This window comes from Neolamprologus brichardi, chromosome 8, assembly GCF_056152115.1.
Source record: "Neolamprologus brichardi isolate AB-2024 chromosome 8, ASM5615211v1, whole genome shotgun sequence".
In the NCBI taxonomy this organism is placed as follows: domain Eukaryota; kingdom Metazoa; phylum Chordata; class Actinopteri; order Cichliformes; family Cichlidae; genus Neolamprologus; species Neolamprologus brichardi.
In genome coordinates, this window is record NC_142111.1 from 6,578,946 (window position 1) to 6,599,222 (window position 20,277).

At 42.8% G+C, this 20,277-nt stretch overlaps 2 protein-coding genes across 5 annotated transcripts; one reads left to right on the forward strand and one right to left on the reverse strand.

Moving 5' to 3' along the window:
- Positions 1–64: 64 nt before the first annotated feature.
- Positions 65–10,972, reverse strand: vps35l (VPS35 endosomal protein sorting factor like). 3 transcript variants are annotated; one of them, XM_006807271.3, is made up of 30 exons: positions 10,721–10,972; positions 8,961–9,060; positions 8,661–8,843; positions 8,463–8,582; positions 8,257–8,281; positions 7,902–7,978; positions 7,680–7,808; positions 7,514–7,598; positions 7,381–7,437; positions 7,152–7,248; positions 6,743–6,790; positions 6,468–6,561; positions 5,951–6,151; positions 5,802–5,848; positions 5,500–5,611; positions 4,666–4,782; positions 4,520–4,573; positions 4,357–4,437; positions 4,199–4,261; positions 4,019–4,104; positions 3,844–3,924; positions 3,661–3,724; positions 3,426–3,524; positions 3,262–3,339; positions 2,861–2,975; positions 2,573–2,712; positions 2,285–2,450; positions 706–824; positions 328–474; positions 65–226 (listed from the first exon to the last, which is right to left on the reverse strand). In XM_006807271.3, exons 1-30 carry the CDS (start codon positions 10,735–10,737, stop codon positions 128–130), a joined length of 2,901 nt encoding a protein of 966 aa, XP_006807334.2. In that variant the 5' UTR covers positions 10,738–10,972; the 3' UTR covers positions 65–127. The 3 variants fall into 3 exon arrangements, with proteins under 3 accessions (XP_006807334.2, XP_006807333.2, XP_087701467.1); XM_006807270.3 differs by having other exon boundaries at positions 328–477; positions 10,721–10,971; XM_087845341.1 differs by lacking the exon at positions 10,721–10,972 and having other exon boundaries at positions 328–477; positions 8,961–9,129.
- On the forward strand, positions 10,921–20,248 carry zdhhc16b (zDHHC palmitoyltransferase 16b). 2 transcript variants are annotated; one of them, XM_006807269.3, is made up of 10 exons: positions 10,921–11,353; positions 13,265–13,569; positions 13,651–13,845; positions 17,262–17,350; positions 17,442–17,470; positions 17,585–17,718; positions 18,126–18,211; positions 18,295–18,418; positions 18,576–18,646; positions 19,027–20,248. In XM_006807269.3, exons 2-10 carry the CDS (start codon positions 13,300–13,302, stop codon positions 19,127–19,129), a joined length of 1,101 nt encoding a protein of 366 aa, XP_006807332.1. In that variant the 5' UTR covers positions 10,921–11,353; positions 13,265–13,299; the 3' UTR covers positions 19,130–20,248. The 2 variants fall into 2 exon arrangements, with proteins under 2 accessions (XP_006807332.1, XP_087701468.1); XM_087845342.1 differs by lacking the exon at positions 10,921–11,353 and having other exon boundaries at positions 13,159–13,569.
- The last annotated feature ends 29 nt before the right edge of the window (positions 20,249–20,277 follow it).

The window sequence follows — 20,277 nt, forward strand, 5'->3', positions numbered from 1 at the left end:
TCTTGGACACTCAACACTATATAAAAGTCTACACAAGACACAGAAAACAGGCATATAAAATTCCTTTGTTAGGTTTTATTTACACAAATTTAAATTGAGCAGTGTAACACGTCATTGAGTGTGGAGCTCAGGTGCGAGACTGCAGCGTGAGCCTCTGGACCATATCTGACAGATGAGTCATGTCCGGCTGCTGAGTCTGATGTTTGATGAACTCCAGAGTCCGAACCTGCAGCAGACAAAGAAGAGAAGTCAGTGAGGCTGCATTCACAAATACAGCAGATTTAAAGTGTACAGAGTGGGCCTCAGAGCTCTGAAACATGAACTCACGGAGTTGCGGGTCTCGCAGTATCCATGTTTGTGGCTGAGGTTCCAAAGGTTGACTGCCAGCTGGCTCAGCTTGTTGTTTCTCAGATCACCGTGAGCCAGCAGGACACCAAACAGGGAGAAGGCCATAGCGCCCTGGCGGCGTGTGCTCTGCTGCAAGAGAGTGGGAATCCATGTCAGCGTGGTTTTCCAGTTTTTGGTTTTCATTCCCACATGTACATGAAGGCAGCATAACTTTGGTTACACAGCATCCAGATTTTGGCAAGCTTGAAATCTGGATTTTCACTAAAACCAGATTATTTTTCTTTGAAATAATTCATTCAGCCGTGGAAGCAGTAGCTTTTTGTTTTTGAATTTATATCAAAAGCGCCACGTCCTCACCTCATCACGACCGAGTGTCTTCAGATGGTCGAGGATCTGTCCAATCAGAGTCTCACACAGCTTGTTGATCTCTGATAGGAATTTGGGATCTCCGCCATAGAGCGTGTCATTAGAATCCACTGAGCCAGGAAACAGAATAATTAGATTAACGGGGAAAACTCCTCACTGTCTTACTACAGATGAAGACAGAATTATTAACCCCTGTGGAATTTGCAGAACAAGGTTCCTTAGCATTTCTAAACATACTACTAGTATGTTTATACTATACTACTACTTTTTATTTGTGGGGTATTTACATGTTTATCTAAAACATTGTAATATGTAATAGCAATACATTAGCTAATACATAATATAAAATAAATTATATATATCTCTATATATAAATAAAATAAATTATCTATCTATCTATCTATCTATCTATCTATCTATCTATCTATCTATACACACAAACACGTATGTATCTAATATCTAATAACCATGTTAATAAAACATCTTAATAAGATTGAGGACGATCAGTTACGATAAACAACAGTAAGTTGTAAGTTTGTGGAGATGTGCTTGGTTTCAGCCCCTGGCGTCTGATCCAAACTGAGATAAGTCAGAAGCATGTAGCAGCTGTCATTAAATGAAGATATATTATTTCTGTGGTAATACATTATTCTCTCTAAAGTCACGTATTCTGTAATAAGACTGATGCAGTGGTTCAGGAGTAGTGATCTTTTGGATTTCCAATTTCAAAATATAGCTTTCTTGGCAATAGAGAGATAAAGAGTGGGTTCCTATATTTCCCATTTTGTTAAATTCTGTAATATTACCATGTAAGCATAGGGATGGAGATGAAGGGATTCGATAGCCAAGGACAGTGGATGATGTCTTAGGGACCGCCATCCAAAAGGAGGGGAGTGGTGGAAGTAATTGTGTCTAAAGACTGCAGAACAACAGCTGAGTCACGAGTGAATGACTTAGCTAGGACGGGAATTTAAATCTTGAAGTTGACAATCACTAACAATCACTCGCTGCTAAGGAATGCACTGGAGAAAAACTCCACTTGTACCGAAGACACATGTTCAAGCCAGACTTAAGTGCAGTAAGGAGGACCTGCTGTGGAGATGCATCTGGAACTGGGAATCATGAAGAGAGAAGGATACAGTCAGCAGCAAAACTGGGTCTGGGTCGTCGTCCAAAGCATATGTTGCTACTGCTGAAGAACCACCTCGAGAAGACCAAAGTGAATGTTACTGCACAAAGCCCCGACTTGAACCCCACTGAAAATCTGTGGAGTGAACTGAAGACCGACATTTGTCCCAGAAGACCATCAAATCTGGAAGAGCTTGAGAGATTCCTTAAAAAAAGAATGGACTGGAATCCCTCTGGAGACGTGTGAGAGACTTGTTGAAAACAGCACTGTCCTCAAATGTACATGTGACAAGAACAGGAAACGTCACAAGTAAAAGCTCAACGCGTGAAACTCTTAACTTTTAGGGCTTACAGAAATAAGCCTGGGGAAATCTGTAAAAGAGGAGCCTGTCTTTGTTAGCGGTCTCTGATGTAAATTCAGTGTTTATGTGTGTGCCGTTACCTTTGGGGATAGAGTACAGATAGGTTTCCTGGCTCATGGCTGCCAGCAGGGGCAGAGCACTGATGTAAACCCGCACCTTTGCATCGCTGTTGTCTTCCCAGGTATAATCCTGGACCATGTTGAGCAGACCCCGGACTAAGTAGAGCACCCCATGCTCTGGATGGTCCTGTTAAAAAACAACAACAACAAAAATCAAAACATTTGTCAAGCTGTACTGAGACAAAAATGGGCGATTACAGGTGTGGTCCGTCTCCTGTAAACCCACCTCTGAACCGTAATGAACCTTACCGGGATAACCAGCAGCGTTGCCAAGAAGCTGTTGATAAAGTCCACGAGGAAGTTTTCAGAAGAGCGAAGTTTTCCCTCCACGCTGATGGAGCGAGGAACCTCCGGAAGAATGCTTACGGCTGCCTTTAGGAAAGCATCGGCTGGAAGAAGGAAGGTGGAGAACGAGTACGAAAAGGCGTGGGAAGGACAAGAGAAAGAGAAATGATCACAATATAGTAAAAACATTAGGGACACAAGTTTTGATCGACTAAATCTCAAACTTAAATCTCGAATGAGACAGCTACTCACCCTGGGACAGACACTGATTGGCCAAAGCAACCTGACCGGACAACAGGTAGAGGCTGAGTCGACTGAAGATGCTGCTGAGAGACGGGATGGTGATGAAACTGTAGGCGGCACATGCCTAAAAGAGAGAGAGGGGCAGAGGAAAATTTCATGCAATGTTATTTCTGTAAGAAAGGCCTATAAAAAAAGCTTGCTAGCATTAGGGGATAAATTAGCATTAGCCAAAATGCTAATGTTGAAGCTTAGAAATGCAGAGCCCAGAAAACCATGAGTTACTTTATAATGGGTCTGTCTTTTATATACAGTCTGTGGTTTTTTGACTTTTCCTTTGGCATTGCTAAAAAGGCATCCAAGAGGAACGTACAGTGATGTGAAATGATTAGAGACTGCATGTGTGGACTCACTCTGACGAAAGCAGCGGTCTTGCGGGAGTGATTCCCTCTCATCACCCTCCTGGTCTCCATGGCCAGCTGGTTCACCGTCTGTAAACGACAAGGTTACATGAAGGAGATGACGTTGTGGCTTCTGTCACTTAATGCTGAAACGCCAAACACAAACACAGGCTTACATGAATGAGTTGCACCAGGACAGGCTCCAGGTTACAGAAGGTGGCTCTAGCCTCCACACAGAAACTCAACTGCTGCTCAAAGTCACGACCAAAGGAAACCTGAAGTGCAGAGAAAAAAAAAACACCCAAAATTGAAACAAAAACAACAGTTGCAGATCAAAACAATGCAATACAAGAGGCCGAAACATCCGTTGTGATAGTTGTTGACATAATATAATAGATGTGATAATCTCACCATGCGGATGAAGCCGATGATCAGCAGAGCCAAAGATCTTTTCTCGTCTTCGAGAGTAAGAGCACTTCAAGACAAAGAGAAAAATAAATGCGTTACCGCATGAACACAGCTGAAACGACAACTTTAAGTCACAGATATAAAAGTAGCATACGTCTGTATAACACACACAAACGAATACCCTACTTGACAGAGTCGTGCATGGTCTTGCAGATGTGCAGCATGGCGTTGAGGATCACCGGGTCTCTGGTGAGCTCCACCTGGTGTCTAAAGGCCAGAGAACAAAGTAGAACATCAATACAAAACATCAACGTTTCTGCCACAACTCTCAATAATTTTTTTAACTTTAATGAACTCTTACTTGATGAAGACCTCCATGATGGATTTGCAGACCTCCACCCTCACGCTGTCCTTCTGGAACATGTCCAGGAACGGCAGGAATCGCTCCTGAAGAACCGAAAAGAGCAATAACTGAAAATGTAGCTCGACTTATGGCACTGGAATCAGTTTCATCGTTGCAGCTCAAGCTGTAGAAGCTCACCATGGAGAAGAGGACAGAGAAGTCGTGGAAGTAGGTGAGGATCTTCCTGATCACCGACTGCAGCTACACGCAGAACAGACACGAGACCGTTAGTACAGAGCAGAAGGAAAGAGGAGGATGGAGAGTAGCCGAGATTCAGGGAAGCATCGTGCACCAACCTGAGGGTAGGCATCCTCGAATGCTCGGTCAGGGGTCATGTGTTTGATGATGTCAGCCAAAATCGTGTTGACCTCCCGTTTCTGACAGTCACGCAGAGAGAGGATTAAGAAAGGTAGTGCATTTCCAAAACATAAATAAATAACTTGACTGCTTTCTACTCACTGTAAAGTGTCTGCAGGTAAACTCCACCCAGATTTCAGCACAGTTGATGTAGTCCTACAAACCAAAATGAGATTTTCAGTAACGATCTGGAACATTCTGGCAGGAATAACGGGACCTTTTGAAAACTACTGTCAGCGGTTCAGAACCTGAGGACTGCGGACTTTGGTGATGACTTTCCAGGCTTCATTCAGGATCGTCAGCCTCTCGGATTCTGGAGGATCGGCAGACGCCAGGCTGCGACCCAGAGAGCCAAACAACAGATGCTGAAAAGGAGACAAAATTCATTCCAAAAAGATTTAGACAATGACCTGAACATCTGCCTCTATCCTTTATATATTTTAATGACTTTATTACCCAATGAGATTGATTTTTCATACTCATTGTGAATTATGTGAAGGTGTAATGACTACTTTTTCTTCAGCTTTTATAAACCTTCCCATTAAATTATTGGCAGTAATGAATTTTCACCAGTTGATTGTGTTGACTATAATCCTGGAGGAGCTGTAGAGGAAACAAAGAGGTTTCAGATCTGGATCTGATCCAGCCATCATCATGGGAAAGGAGTGGAGAGAATTTGTCATCAGTGTTGCTGTTTGAATCCAGCTGGAATCAACACACTGATGGATTCCTCCATTAGCTGATGTAGAGGCCACGTAACTGTGGCTGTAGACCTTCTGCATCACTTCCTGCACATACAGCTGAGCACATCAGTTTCATTTCCACTCGCTTTGAGCTCCTTGTTGTGTCCATATTTAGACTTTAATTCACTGAGCTCTGAGATGATTTTTGTGGTGTAATTGTTTTCCCTTTCCAAGCTGTTTTGCTCTGGGATATTTTAATTATGTTACTGCTAAGTTGTTTTTCATAAGTATTTTTTTTATCTTGTACTTATTTCCCCACATCCAATAAACAGAAGATGACTTCTTTGTTTTTAACCAAGGTAAGAAAAACGATGCAGTGAACATTAAATGTTCTCTGACCTTTGGGAAGCCGGCCTCGTCGCAGTCTTTGATCATACCGATGAAGTCTGTGGCTCTGGCTGCAACAAACTCTGGCCTGAACGCCCTCATTACTGAATTCAAAAGCAAAGCACTGTGGGAAAGCAAAGATGAATTAGTGCTGTGCTGTACATCCTGTGACAACTTTAGCTAAACCCATGCTAATTATATCTTAAATGAGGTTTGTCTAAAATAACGGTCATTTCTATGAAATAAAAGGATCGTGACACTTCCAGGTAAATCACATGACAAGAAACAGCTGCTAATAATTTTAAAGCACTCACTTGTTTCCCAGTTTTTTGCATCTCTCCATCATCTCTGTTAGCAGAGACTGAAACAGAAACACAAGCAGCATTAAAAGCAGAAACATGAGTTTGTGCCCCTGCGACGCTCTCACCGAGCTCCACTTTTTCAATAAAGTCTAAGTAAATACCTCTGGAGCTCTGTACGCGATACACTGCAGGATCCAGCTGATGGCAGGTGAGTAGAGTGTCAGGTACTCGGGCATCTCCACCCTCTGCAGCACCAGCTGGGCCCGGACGTTCTCGCTGCTGATCTGTCGAAAAGTGCCGAGCAGGTCGAAGAAGTTGCGGTTCAGGCTGTCTTTCAGGTGGGGGGCCACCTCCATGCCCACCTGGAAAGAAGGATATAGGTGAAACAAACAAAACCTACAAAGCTGGTAAACAGGGCAAGTCAAAAATAGCATTGTTCATGCATTTGCAGCATTTTTTTATGGCAACTGTTCTGGACAGGAGGAGTATATATGCTCACTCAGAAAAAAGAGGCATCAACGACAAACAACAGGAGACAGAAATAAGTCATAACATGAAGGAGAGAAGCTGGGGTCACAGTGGGTTGCAGATGTAGCAACAATAGCCTAAATAGGACACCCCACAAACACAATCAGGAAGGTAGGGAAATGAAGGAAAGACGAGCAGAGTCCATCTCACCCTGCAGAGGTAAGCTCTGGCATATGCAGCCACCAGAGGGTCTCCAATCCCTCTGACCATGGCAGTCAACCGAGGAAGGGTCTCCTGAATGCCGCTGTGGACAGTGGCAGGACAGATGGTGTTTTCTTTATGTCAAACGATTTTATTCCAGTTTACAAACATGGTTGATGCATCACAGCTATTAAAATGACATTTTCCAAATATTATTGCTAAATCTTTACGTATCCTAAAGAGAAATCCTTGTGGAAACTGGCTGATAAACTGTGAGGACTCACGATTTGTTGAGGAACCGGTTGCACTTGAGAATGGCAGCTTCAACATAGCTGTATCACGAGGTTAAAGAACCAAATTTACATACAAATTACTTACAAGCATACATAGCTGAGCCACTTTGCATTTAATCGTTATTATTAATATCTGGTTCTCTTTCAAAGTTTGTGTTTTTGGCCTGTCTCCCTCCCCACACCTCTAACCAGTCACAGCAGATGGGTGCTCCTCCCTGAGTCTGGTTCTGCTGGAGGTTACTTCCTGCTAAAAGGGAGGTGAGGTGACTGTTGTTGTGATTTGGTGCTATGTAAATAAAACTGAATTGAACTTGATTTTAAAACCAGATCTGCGAGTGAATGAAACTCCTGCCAAAAGCAGACTATGAACAGAAATCCTTCTGAGGGTGTTGAAGGATACAGTCTGGGAAGGAGCTCTCTGATGGAGGCGATCTTGTAGAACCAGTTGAGGCACGTCTCCTTTGCGGTGTCATTCACATCTTCAACTGTGAAATTATCTGGCAAACAAAAGTCAAATGTGAATTAACAAAAACTAAATCAATGCAACATGACTTCAGAAGGTGCAAGGATCGTCTAAATGCTTTGAAGAATTTAAAGCTTTAAGTTGATTGTCAGCATTTCCACTTTACCTGGTAAAGGTCGTGGGTCTGAACACATGGTCCAGATCCTGTCGTACACCAGCCGGCCTGCAAACAACAAGGACCCGAGTCACAAAACTTGCACATTGTTCAGGTTCAACTGTGGAAAAAAATCTTTACTGACCAAATGTGTCAAGGATGTCAGTGATGAGAACAAATTTGCTGGGGTAGAACTGGATCACCGAATTGTCAGACAGAAGCTTGGAGCACTGCAGCACAGATCACAGATCAGGGGTGATATTTATTAAGGCGACACCAGTTAAAATGAGCACCAATTAAATAAACATTACCTGGATGACAATCTTCAGGGCTTTGACCTTCTGGTCAGAGGACCAGGCCTCCTTTAGGGACTGGTTCAGCTCCTCGATGCGGTTGGCGTAATCCTGTTGCGAGAGGTTTAGCAGCTCTCTCTGGGAGCCCTGCACACACACACAGGCAAGAAGATCCAATAACATCCCCCATCGTATTTCTTGAAAGAATAATGCAAGGCCAGCCAACAGTGGGACGCCTACCTCCTCTAGATCATCCAGCTCCTCCAGACGAGTGCGAACCTTCTCTGAAACAGCCGATCCTTGACTGGTGGCTTTTCCTAGTGAAAACAGGAAGTGATGTATAAGTTGTGAAGTTAAAGACCAAATAACAACTTAATAAGTGATGCTGACATTCTTTTTGTTTGCCTATTTTGTTTTTGCTGCCATTTATGGTTATGATAGACAGAAAAAAGCAATTTGGAAGGATTTAGGTAGTAAAATGAAAATATTCTGATGCTGTTACAGGATTTATTGATACTACAGATAACTATAGACATTGAAAGCATTCAGAAATTTTCTGAAATTATTATATGTGATAGAAACAGGTTGCTCTTACCTCTGTCAGAGCCTATGAACAGATTCTATGGAGAAAAAACAAATTATAATTAAATTTTAGAACATCAAAAAAGTGCTAAACTCTCTTGAATATTTTGTTAATTGGTGAAGCCATCAGGTTCATTTCCACTATGTTTTCAAGCAGCATTAAATTATGAGACAGAGGAAAGCATAACAACAGCCTTGCTGCTACGATAGAGGACTCACTATGGAGAGTTTTTCGGTGGTGGTGAACCTGGCCAGGATTTCCCCTCGCTTCAGTGACCAAGGTTCAAAATCTGGTCCCACTGCCTCTTCTTCCTTCTCTCTCTTCTTCCTCCCCAGGTCCTGAAAGCACATCTTTATTTAGCTTCACTTTCAAATGAGCACATGCTTCAGGATTTACATTTTGTCCAAGTCACTGACTCCTGTGGAGCTGCTGTGGGACATGGGTGGCGTCTCGCCGGCCGAGGCCGCGGCAAACATGGACAGGGGGTCGGTCCCGTCCAGCATGGAGCTCAGAGGGTCTGGCGGTGCTGAGGAAGAGGAGGATGAAGAGGAAGAGGTGCTGCCTTTGCGGGTCCCGCGGCGGGTCTTTGTATCAGTCACCTGGACGGATTGAGAGAGGGTCAAACCTGTCACAGGCCCGTTAAAAAAACCACAACAATGTTTTTGCATGTTTTCAGTGAATTAAAGCGAAATAGAGATGCAGCTCAACACTGATACCATGATGGGTTTGAGTGGGTGGTAGTCTCCAAAATCAACAAGAGCGGCCTCAAGGCGACACCTCTGCAGCTCTGTGTCATAGTTGCGGCCATGCGAACGCCTGGTTGCAAAAGAGATAAGACAGCTTTTTGGTCCTGCTATCGTTGACAAAGCACTGACGAACATGACCCAGTCACACAAACAAAGCTAAATTAATTATGGCACAACTCTGTGAAAGAAAGGCATAGAATATGTGAAATTGCAAAGAAGTTGTCTGATTTCACCATCTGTGGTTCATAATTAAAAGTCTAAAAGAATCTGGAGAAATAAACGTACAGGAAAGTGAATGGCTGCGACATTTCTGAGAAATATGTTGGATATCTACACTGATAAGGACTGTGTAATGGGTAAGGAGTGAAAGGATGGTACATTATCAACCAACAGACGGCTATAAGCTTCAAAACACACAAAATTTGATTGCACTAACTCAAAACTGTACTCAGTAGTTTGTATAGCCCCCACATGCTTGTAGGTATGTCTAACAATGTTGGGGAATGCTCCTGATGAGATGATGGATAGTGTCCAGGGGGATCTCCTCCGAGATCTGGACTAGGGCATCACTGAGCTCCTGGACAGTCTGAGGTGCAACCTGACAGAGGCAGTTGGACCAAAACAAAGTCCAAGAGGTGTTCTACTAAATTTAAGTCAGGCAAGTGTGGAAGCCAGACATCGGTATCATCCTCAAGGAACTGCCTGCGTACTCTCAACACATGAGGCTGGGCATTGTTGTGCACCAGGAGAAATCTGGGACCCACTGCACCAATGTAGGGCTCAAAGGTTTCATCTTGATACCTGATGGCAGTCAGGGTGTCACTGCCTGTAGAGTTAGAGTGCGCGTCCATCCATGTATATGTCTCCCAAAAGCATTACTGAGCCACCACCCACCATACCACTCACAGTGAACAACATTACAGTCAGCATCATGTTCTTGATAACTTCTACAGACTCTTTCATGCCTGTCACATGTGCTCAGAGTGAACCTGCTCTCATCTGTGAAAAGCACAGGGTGCCAGTGGACCTGCCAGTTCTGGTACTCTATGGGAAATGCCAGTGTAAGTGCCGTGGAGTGAGTACAGGGCCCACTAGACCATGCTGGGCAATCAAGCCAGCTTCATGCAGTTTGTTTCTGATTGTTTGGTCAGAGACATTGACACCAGTGTCCTGCTGGAGCTCTGACAGTTCTCATCCTGCTCCTCACAAAAGAGCAGATAGTGATCCTGCTGATTGGTTAAGGACCTTCTCCGGTCCTGTGTCCTGAAATCACCTCCATGCTCTTGAGACTGTGCTAGAAGACATACCAAAACTTGTGGTACGTATTAATATGCCATCTTGGAGGAGTTTGACTACCTGTACAATCTCTGTAGGGTCCAGGTATCTGTGGTCAGCAGTGACAATGACCCAAGGCAAATGTAAAACTAGTGAAAAATCGTCAGAAAAGACGAGGAGGGAAAAATGTCGTTATAAGCCAAATCTACACCGTAACTGAAGAAGGCGTCTGATTCAAAGTCACAGTCATAACAATACCATAAAAGCTTCTTCGTCTTTAATGTTATGTTGCAAGCCTGAAAAAAGTTGACATTTAGTTTACAACGCTAACTGAACATTAAGCGCACGACAATAGTATCTACACTACATGTGTGCTCAGGCGTGGCTCGGTGTTTAAATACTAAAGATTTAAGTTGTTAATAAACCGTTTGTAAAATAAGAAGACAACATCTTACCACTGCACCGCAGCCATTTTTCTGCATCATATGACACCTCAGGCCTCAGTTCGGAAGTTAATTTAATTTGCGTGGTTTTTTTCCACAGTCGAGGGGTTAGTTAAATATCTATCGCCGCCACACGTAATGGATACCGCTGTGAATATGTATTTAAGTTTCATTTATAATTTTTTACGAAGACAGCGTGATTTAAGAGGCATTTTAATGAACTATCGCAAAATACAACTTCATTTCCCAGGATCTATTGCGAGCTTTCGACGCGCTTTCGCCACAGAAGAGAACAAATAGACAAGAGGCGCCACTTTGGAACAATATACCGGGTAGTGACTTTTTATGCTTAACGCTACTGATTTTATCATAATTCTGACTATTGCTGTCAACTCCTGGCACACTTTTCCTTACAAATATTTTCCAGATATTTCGCTAGCGCTCCAGTCTAGGAGCCAGAAAAGAACAAGCTACCAGCTTTGCTGCTGTCGAGCAACTCATCTCGTTAATACACGATCTTCTTCGTGAGTCTCGCCGCTTACAGTCTGATTGCTGCAGTCAGAGGAGTAGCTGCAGGTTCCAGTTCAGCCGAGCCATGACCTGACCGTGGTGCTGCAGGTCTGTCTGTCCAGTTCTCCTGACCAGGTACAGTCTAGCGATGTTAGGTTTGGCTCGGGGCGGCAAATAGTTTCTATTAAAACAAACACGTAAGGCTGGCGTTTGGAAGCGGCTACAGTTAGCTAGCAGCTAGCCAGCTAGCGTTAAAGTGTGACAAATCTGACTGTTTGGATATAATGGACACGAGTCAAACTGGTTGTAGTCATGTGGCCATTAGTAATACTGTTTTGTCTTTTATATATAGACTTCATCAGTCATAACCAGTCACTGTGAGAAACATGTTTTTTTGTTGTTGTTTTTTTAAAATATATATAATAACATTAAAACCAGCAGCAGAACTGTGATTTGATAAACTTTGAACTGTGGTGGGGTCTGAGCACAATGTATGGCTTACATGTCAAAGTGATGACCAAGTGGAGACCTCTTGTGTTCATTTGACTCAGCCAGACCTTCCTGTGAAACATCCATCAGTTTCCATTCACCCAGCAGCGCAGTGTAGACGCTGGTATGATGATTTTTATAATATGATAGCACGAAAGTGTTCTTGTGATCTCACTTCATGTCGAGCTGAAGGTGGCAAAGAGTCAGACTCTGATTCACAGTCTCCATTAGTTTTATAACTTGAAGCTGAAGACATGAAATAAAAACCTTTCATCCAGCAGCATGATCAATAATGCGCAAACCACATCACAGTCACTAAAGCTGCTATCAAAGGGACTGAAGACAGGGCTATACTTAAGATTATCTCCGTGTCTGTGTTTTATTAATCAGTTTCAGAAATAGTGAATGATCTTCCAATCATTTCCAATATCCAGAATCCAAAAACATGAAAAAGCAAGCTGCTGACTACAAGTGAAAAATATCAGACAATCCCCCCTCCTTCTCTCTGACTCACAGAAGACAGTGCAGAGGAAGAGGACAAAGTAAAGCTTATTATTGTGAGACTGTGAGGTGGTGACCTTATTCTATCTAAGTCCGGATTTAGGGCAGCAGGTTGCCATAGAGACTGCTTCTTCTCCCATGAATCCCCCATCTGTGTGGCACGATCTCCTTCTGTCTGTCAGATACAACCATGCACGTTAATATTATGTCCTTCAAACACCCTTCAGACGCCCACCAGCCTTCCTGTGCAGTGGTGAGACTCGTTCAACTTGTCACACAACCAGAAATCGTGTTCGCTCTCTTTATTGCTGAAGTAAAGGAAGTAAAGGCCCTCTCAACAAGAATTTGTCTAATGTTTCTGTATGTTACATGTAGTCCCTGACTTATGCGATTATGTTAAACTTGACAGATCTGTACATGTCACCTGTTGCTGGATGTCCCGTCTTATTTTCATCTTCTTTTAAATGTAAATAATGAGAGATGCACTCTCATTATTAATGCCATCCTGTTTTGGAGAACCTGAACAAGTCTTATCTGTGTAACCAATACTCACTTTCATGACCCGACGCTCCAGGATCAGGTGGCCACTTTATCTTCCTTAAGACGTCCGTTTGCGTTTCCCTCTTATAAGGTTACCAATCTGCATCTCCCCTGAGAGTCCCCAATAGGTTTTTGGCCTGCAGATGAAGATTTGCCTTCAATTATTAAGAGGAGAAGTTTATTTGTAGGGGCTGATGGGCGTAACTCCTTACCTGATAGCCCTTGTCCTTGTGTGATGGGCATATGTCACACAGGAGATGCTGTTACTGTACTTGAGTAACGTCAGTGTTTTCTAGGGAAAGGGAACACTTTCTGGGAAAGGGATACCGTCTCCTCTATAAAGCTCACTAGTCTTCCTGTTGCCTGCCTTCTCAGATACACTGGGAGCTCTCAACAAGCACTCGGTGACGATGGAAAGCTCTGCATCTGTCAGGCTGCGCTACGAGGAGCTGCTGTTTTATGCGGCCTGTGTTTCTAACTGCTGGTCTGTGTGTCTGTGTGTCTGCGTGTGTTTAGAAGGCAGAGTGTGTAGGAGAGGAGGCGCTGGTGGCATGCGTGTGAGCAGCAGCTTGAGGTGGCAGCTCTCCCGAGCCATGCGACTGGCGCTGCGCTGGTGCTGGCTGTGCCGCACGCAGAGGGGGGGCCAAGGCGGGGGTACCAAAGCGGGGATCGGCGGCAGGTTGTCAGAGGTGTGGCGTTACAGCAAGCTCCTGCTCAGGTCGCTGTACTTCAACAGCCTCACCAACTCAGACACTCTGCTGGACTGTGCTTTTGAACCCGTTTATTGGATTGTGGACAACGTGACCCACTGGTTTGGAGTGGTAAGCTCACTTCCCTCCTCTCTTGATTCCCACATCTGCTGCTGCTTTCCTTAATCGTTTTTCCTTCTCTTACCCTCCCAGGTGTTTGTCTGTCTTGTCGTCTTGCTGACATCCTCAGTTGTGGTCATCGTCTACCTGTTTGTCCTGCCCACAATCGTCAGCACTTACCCTGCACACTGGATTGTGTGGCACCTCTGTTGTGGCCACTGGCTTCTCATTATGGTGGTGTTCCATTATTACAAAGCAACCACCACCTCTCCAGGACACCCACCAAAGGTAGGAGTCACACTCCCCAGAGGCTGACCTGTGTCCCAAAACGTCGGCTGCATCCTCCGGAGGCCGCATTTGAAGGAAGATTACGTCACAGCCAGGCGCGAAGGCTGTCCCAATTCGTCGACTCCTTCAAATGCGGCCGACAAATGCGTCCTTCATTTCCCCGAATTTGAAGGATGGGTCGGGTGTGTCCTTCGTGGCCCACCATATCCCAGAATTCATAGCGCGGGCCAGCCAAATTTCAGCTGCCAACAATGGCGGCCGCTACTAAGTTTTAAAATTACTCTTATTAATTTTTCTGGGTCACAAAATAAACTTTTAACATATTTTCAGGCGAGAAAGTAGCTGTGTAAACTTCAAATATCTGCTTGGTTTATCAAGACATCGCATATTTGCAAAAGTGTGCCGACGTTTTCGGAGACGTCTGTTACCCACCAGCTCGATAGCAAGCCGGGGGGTTCAATGGTCACTCCAGCCGGCGAGAGCAGTGGACTCCCTGCTTCATCGTTTTCAGACCCCCGCTTTTTCGCTACTCAGGTTAAACATGATATATAAGTCACTTGGATAACTTAAAAATGTAATTGTTTGCCTTTTTTCTGTGTTTTATTTGTTCCAGAGTAAATCGGTTTGGCTGAGATCAAAGTTATTAGATTATTAGATTAAATAAAACTTTATTAATCCATCGGGTGGGTTCCTCCGGGATTTTCACACAGCTGAATAAACGTTAAACAGAAAACTGATTAAACAGAAGTGTGAGACGGTCGAGAATTTACGCCAGTCTCCTGTTATATTTTAGATAGCAAGGAGCAGACGGCCGAGTTTATTAAACTCCACCGACACGGCAGTGACACTAATCTGAAGGCTAGACCGTCCCATTTCACAGCCTCGCACTTCCGGCCTTCTCGGTCTTTGAAGGACCCGGCCCACGTAGACCGCGAAGGCCGGGTCCTCCGAAGGATGCAGCCGACGTTTTGGGACACAGCTATAGTGACTTATTCTGCTCCCATCATTGATTTTTACATTTTTTTTTAAAGTACAAATGTGAATACTTTTTAACATTTAAAACATTTCTTTTTTGGTTTATGCGTTAGTTTGTAGGCATTTTTTGAGGTAGGGTGATTATATTTCAAAATCTGTAATTGAATTACTTTTTGAATATTAACAAATCATAAAATCATAAAGTAAAAATCTACATACAAAAGTATTTCCCCCCCCCCCTCTTTCTGATTTCTTAGGGTTTTTTTTGCATATTTGTCACACTTACATGTTTATATGTTACATGACCCAAGAAAATGAATTTTTTTTTTAATGATTTTATTTAATTAGGCAGAAGTTATCCAAACTTACCTGCCCCTGTGTGGAAAGGTAGTTGCCTCCTAAACCTAATAACTGGTTGTGCCACCCTTGATAGCAAGAATTGCAGTCAAGCATTTGTGATAATTGGCTATGTGGCTTTCTAATCGTTGTGGAGGAATTCTTTTGATTCAGTCACACTGGACAGGTTTTGAGCACGAACGGTGGTTTAAGGTCATGCTAAGGTCATGCTAAAGCGTCTCGATCGGATTGAAGTCCGAACTTTAACTTGGCCGCTCCAAAACCTTCAGTTTGTCTTTTTGAGCCTTTCAAAGGTTGACTTGCTGGTGTGTTTACCATTGTCCTGCTGCATAGCCATTATGTTCTTGAGCTTCAGGCCATTAACTGATGGTTAGAAATTCTGTGTTACTTTTACGTCAGATGTAACCTTTTGTCTCATCAGAGTATTTGCCCAAAAGACTTGGGGATCATTAAGATGTTTTTTGGCAAATATGAGATTGTCCTTTGTGTTCTATTTGATCAGCAGTGGTTTTCTTCTTGGATCTCTCCCGTGGAGGCCATTTTTGCCCAATTTCTTTCTTATTGTTGTATCATGAACTCTGACTTTAACCAAGACAAGTTGAAACCTGCTTTAGATGTTGTTCTGATTCTTTTGTGACCTCTTGGATGAGCCGTTGCTGCACTCTTGGAGTGACCTTTTTTTTCCTTAATGAATGAAATCTATACAGCGTTTTGCATTTACTCAGGTTACCTTTGTCTAATATTAAAATTTGAAAAAATTTGCCACGATTAGTCAACTAGTCACGATTACGTCGACTATCAAAATCGTCGACGACTGATTTAATAGTCGACGTGTCGTTTGAAGCTTTGTAAGATCACAAAAGACGCAGGAATAAGTAGTAGGATTTAAGAGTGTAATAACGGACTGAAACATAAGATGGCAGCACTGCATGTACAAGGATGCCAGCTGCCGTTAAACCCCGAAGAAGAATAAGCTGTGTCTCAGAATTCATAGCGGCCCAGCTCAGTTTCCAACAATGGCGGCAGCTAGTTAGTTTTAATATTACTCCTATTATTCTTTCTGAGTCACAAAATAAACGTTTAACATATTTTCAGGCGAGAATGTAGCTGTGTAAACCTGAAATATCTGCTCAGTTTATCAAGACACCACATATTTTCAAAAGCGCTCCGACGTTTTCGGAGATGTCTGTTACCCACTAGCTCGTTAGCTAGCCGGGAGCAAGGCTCACTAGAGCCGTGAGAACACCGGACTCTGGCAAATCATTTTCAAACCCACCGCCGTCTTTCGTTACTCAGGTTAAACATATATAAGTCACTTAGATAACTTAAAAATGTTATTGTTTGGCTTTTTTTTTGTATTTTATTTGGCTGAGATTAAAGTTATAGTTTTTACACAGCTGAATAAACGTCAAGCAGACAACTGATTATCAGAAGTGTGAGATCCTCGAGAATATACTCCGGTGTCCCGTTATATTTTAGATAGCAAGGAGTTTATTAAACTTCATCGAAACAATCTGCTAATTTCATTAAAATTTAATAAACTATCATCTTGTCTTTATTTTTAGTTAGCACATACCTTAAACACTTAAAGCTGTAAGCTAATGATAGTTATATAAGAGCAGATGCTGCTGGTGCAATAAGCTGTAGTTTTACGTCCAATGGATGCATGATCTGATTAGTCGACTAATCGCAAAAATAATCGGTGACTAGTCAACTATCAAAATAATCGTTTGTGGCAGCCCTATCTGAAATATTCAAATAGTCAAAAAATGTAGAAATCAGAAAAGGCAAAAACTTTATTACAAAACATAACATTGTAACAAAAGACATCAAACCTGTGAAATAATTTACTAAGGTCATAAATCAAGTGAGAAGTAGGTAAAGTTTTTTTTTATAAACACTTATACAATTTGACTTTTTAAAAGCAGAGGAACTGCCCCTGATGGTCATTAGAAAGAATGCAGGTTTATGTGTCACTTCTCAGACCCAGCGGTCCATCATTCCATCTTTTATGTACAGGCTGTGTATTTTCTTCTGAAGATGACAGAAGAGCTTTTGTCAAGCTGCATTTTTTTCTATTTTAGGACAAAAGTCCCTTCCCTTCTGTGTCCATCTGTAAGAAATGCATCACTCCCAAACCACCGAGGACACACCACTGCAGCATCTGCAACGTGTAAGTTCTTCACGTAGTTCCAATGTGGAGAGTTGGCGTGTTTTATATGTTTGTTTTCTTTTATCATATTAAAATGTTTGCTATATTGCAGGTGTGTTTTGAAGATGGACCACCACTGTCGTATCCTTTGAGCGAGGAAAAACTCATGAAAATGACTTTTATTCTGTTCACTTTTTGTTTTGGTGTCTCCTGGTGTTCCCGCTTGTTACACGTATTGAACTGAGCTCTTTCCAGCCTGGTTGAATAACTGCGTGGGCCATTTCAACCATCGCTACTTCTTCTCCTTCTGCATCTACATGACCATGGGCTGTATCTACTGCAGCATCAGCAGCAGGAACTTGTTTCTGGATGCCTACAACGCTGTAGAGGTAAGGCTCGATAAGGAAAGATTCAACCATCCATATGTTTGGGTGGCGTTTTCGTCATGGCAGCTGTATCTCATTGTTCCAGTTCAACTGAGATCCATTCTGACACTACATATTCCTTTAAGCAGGTTTTTCTAGGTATTATTAACACTACCCCTCTGCACAGTTTGAGTGAGGAGCTATGAGGAAATAATTTGCATCTGTCAGTAAAGCATGATTTGCAAAATTTGAGCTCATGTAACAAACAACAAAGGGAAACACCTTCTGCTTTCATTCTTACTCTGATTAAGGACCTCAAGGGTGCCAGCTGGTAAACAAAACTGTAGGCTTTGGATAGTAACGTTAAAGGAGCAGTTCAGCACAAAATAAAAACTTTGGACACTACTAACTGTCCTTCCTGTCCACCTCAGACCTACTATCAGACCCCTCCTCCGGACTACAGTTTCAGAGAAACCACTGCTCATAAGAGCATCATCTTCCTCTGGGTGCTGACCAGGTGTGAGACACTTTACCAAAAAGTCCATAATGCCACTTGTATAGTGCAAATTGTAATATGCCCCTTCTCCCTCTTTCCTGCAGCTCTGTGGCAGTCGCTCTGGGTGGACTCACCCTGTGGCACGCCATGCTTATCAGCAGAGGAGAAACCAGCGTAGAGCGGCACATCAACCGCAAAGAAGCCAGAAGATTAAAGGAGAAAGGAAAGGTACTCCTGTGCAGAGTCAGTTGCTATATATGAGCAAAAGTTTAGTCTTTTATTGGACAAACCAGTTAAAGTTCACCAGACATGAATCCTGCATAGGAACAAAATGCAAACTCATCGAGGGTCTCTGAAAATCCTGTTTTCTTCTTTTCCTAATCAGGTGTTCCGAAATCCATATCATCACGGTAAAATGAACAACTTGAAGCTACTGTTTGGTGTGCAGAAGAGGAGGTGAGCTCCGTCACTGCTTCAGCTTTTGGGCATTTTGATGAATATGTGCAAGTATTCCATCTAGAGAGAGGTTCTTATTAGTCATAGCTGGGATCATGTGCTCAATACAAACTATTATTCCACCTGTTTTTCTAACTGCATAAAGAAAAAGAATAGGAAAATATTTTTATATTAAATTGACACATTTGATGGTTTTCATGCAAAGCCAGCTGGCAGGTTTCTTTCAGTGTTGTGCTTACTGAAAAGCAGGGACACAAATTACCACTGTTGTATGTATGATTTTTGAAATTATCAGTTGCGTCCCCTTCAAAAGATCACAGCTTTGTCATCCTTCATTGTTTTCAGTCACATTTCATGCCATCTGTTCTTCTGTTCCTCAGTCACTGGCTCACACGGGTCCTCTTACCCTCCAGCCATCTTCCCTGCGGAGACGGCATCGTGTGGGACTGCACCTTCGCCAGGAGAGACCCCATGGCCATCTGACTTTCAGCCTTTTAATGTCGTACCATATAAAAAAAACTTCAAACCTGCATTTATAACCAGCAAAGAAGAAAAGACTGTGGTTACACAGATCAGCAGCCTTTTGCTGTGTCTGTATCAGCACTGATAAAAGTGGAGAAACACAGGAGTGTCTCAACTTCTTGGATCCAACTGTCACTTTTCCAGCATTGTACAGTGAGACTAAGCTGTGACTGCAGAGCTGTCGACTGATCTGATTCATGGATGCTGCTGGTCAGCATCTCAGTAACGCCTCGTTCACACAACTTTTATTGAAGAGGTGATGAAATGTTGTGGGATTCTGTTGCACAGTGTGGTTTGGCACCATCACAGGAGCCAAAGTTAAAGCTTGTTAATGGTGCTATGTGTTGCATACAGTACAGCACGTTAAAAAAAACTATTTTATCGTTATTAAGTGAAGACCTGAAAGTCATGTCGGCAGACTCTTTACAGCAGTCTTTTTCTCGGTTTATGCTGTAAAGCAGACCTGCACATTTCCCCTCAATCTGACTTTAGCTTGTAAAAGAGAGCGTGCCACCTTAATGTGCTTTTTATAAATTAGTGATAAAAGTGCAAAACACGGCACCATTAGCAGCTGAGACTGTATCAATCTCCAGCTCTGTTTAAGGATCGGCGTCTTCGAAATAACAGAAGATAGCTGTGGGAGGCAAATCGTGAAAACATTATTTAAGTGTTGTGTTAGTATTTAAATAATTGTTATTTGTAAATTGTTTTTAATACCGACTACTCTACATGCGTTTCAAAAACCATCCCCTGGCATTACTGGGAGCCACTGACCTGAACTCATTTCTTGGTGCCAAAGACGAGTGAAAAACCAACTACACAGCTCTTGATTTCAGAGAACCTTAAACACAGACGTGGTTGTGTGCCTTGTTCGGTTATTCAGCCTTGAAATGTGTGAATCAGACACTGAAATATTATTCTGTCATTTAATTTATTTTTTTCCTCCCCTAAAGCCACATTTTCATATCGGCAACCTCATGATGGTTTTGGAGGCTCTGCAGTTGCCATAGAAACAGACATCCAGCTGTGATAGTGTTGGAGCTGTGCTCTGATTTCATTTATCTCGCCGCCTTAAAATAAAACAAGGTTTTGATATTTCTGGGTTGACG

What these genes read in the sequence shown, in the direction of transcription:
- vps35l (XM_087845341.1), bottom strand. Translation starts at nt 9,125, where the DNA reads ATGTTCGTCAGTGCTTTGTCAACGATAGCAGGACCAAAAAGCTGTCTT. An exon ending in CCCACAGCAGCTCCACAGGA is followed by an intron (nt 8,583 to 8,660) that starts GTCAGTGACTTG and finishes ATGTGCTTTCAG; the next exon opens with GACCTGGGGAGGAAGAAGAG. An exon ending in ACCATGCACGACTCTGTCAA is followed by an intron (nt 3,725 to 3,843) that starts GTAGGGTATTCG and finishes TTTGTCTTGAAG; the next exon opens with TGCTCTTACTCTCGAAGACG.
- zdhhc16b (XM_087845342.1), top strand. Translation starts at nt 13,159, where the DNA reads ATGGAAAGCTCTGCATCTGTCAGGCTGCGCTACGAGGAGCTGCTGTTT. An exon ending in CTCCAGGACACCCACCAAAG is followed by an intron (nt 13,846 to 17,261) that starts GTAGGAGTCACA and finishes TTTCTATTTTAG; the next exon opens with GACAAAAGTCCCTTCCCTTC. An exon ending in TTTGGTGTGCAGAAGAGGAG is followed by an intron (nt 18,647 to 19,026) that starts GTGAGCTCCGTC and finishes TCTGTTCCTCAG; the next exon opens with TCACTGGCTCACACGGGTCC.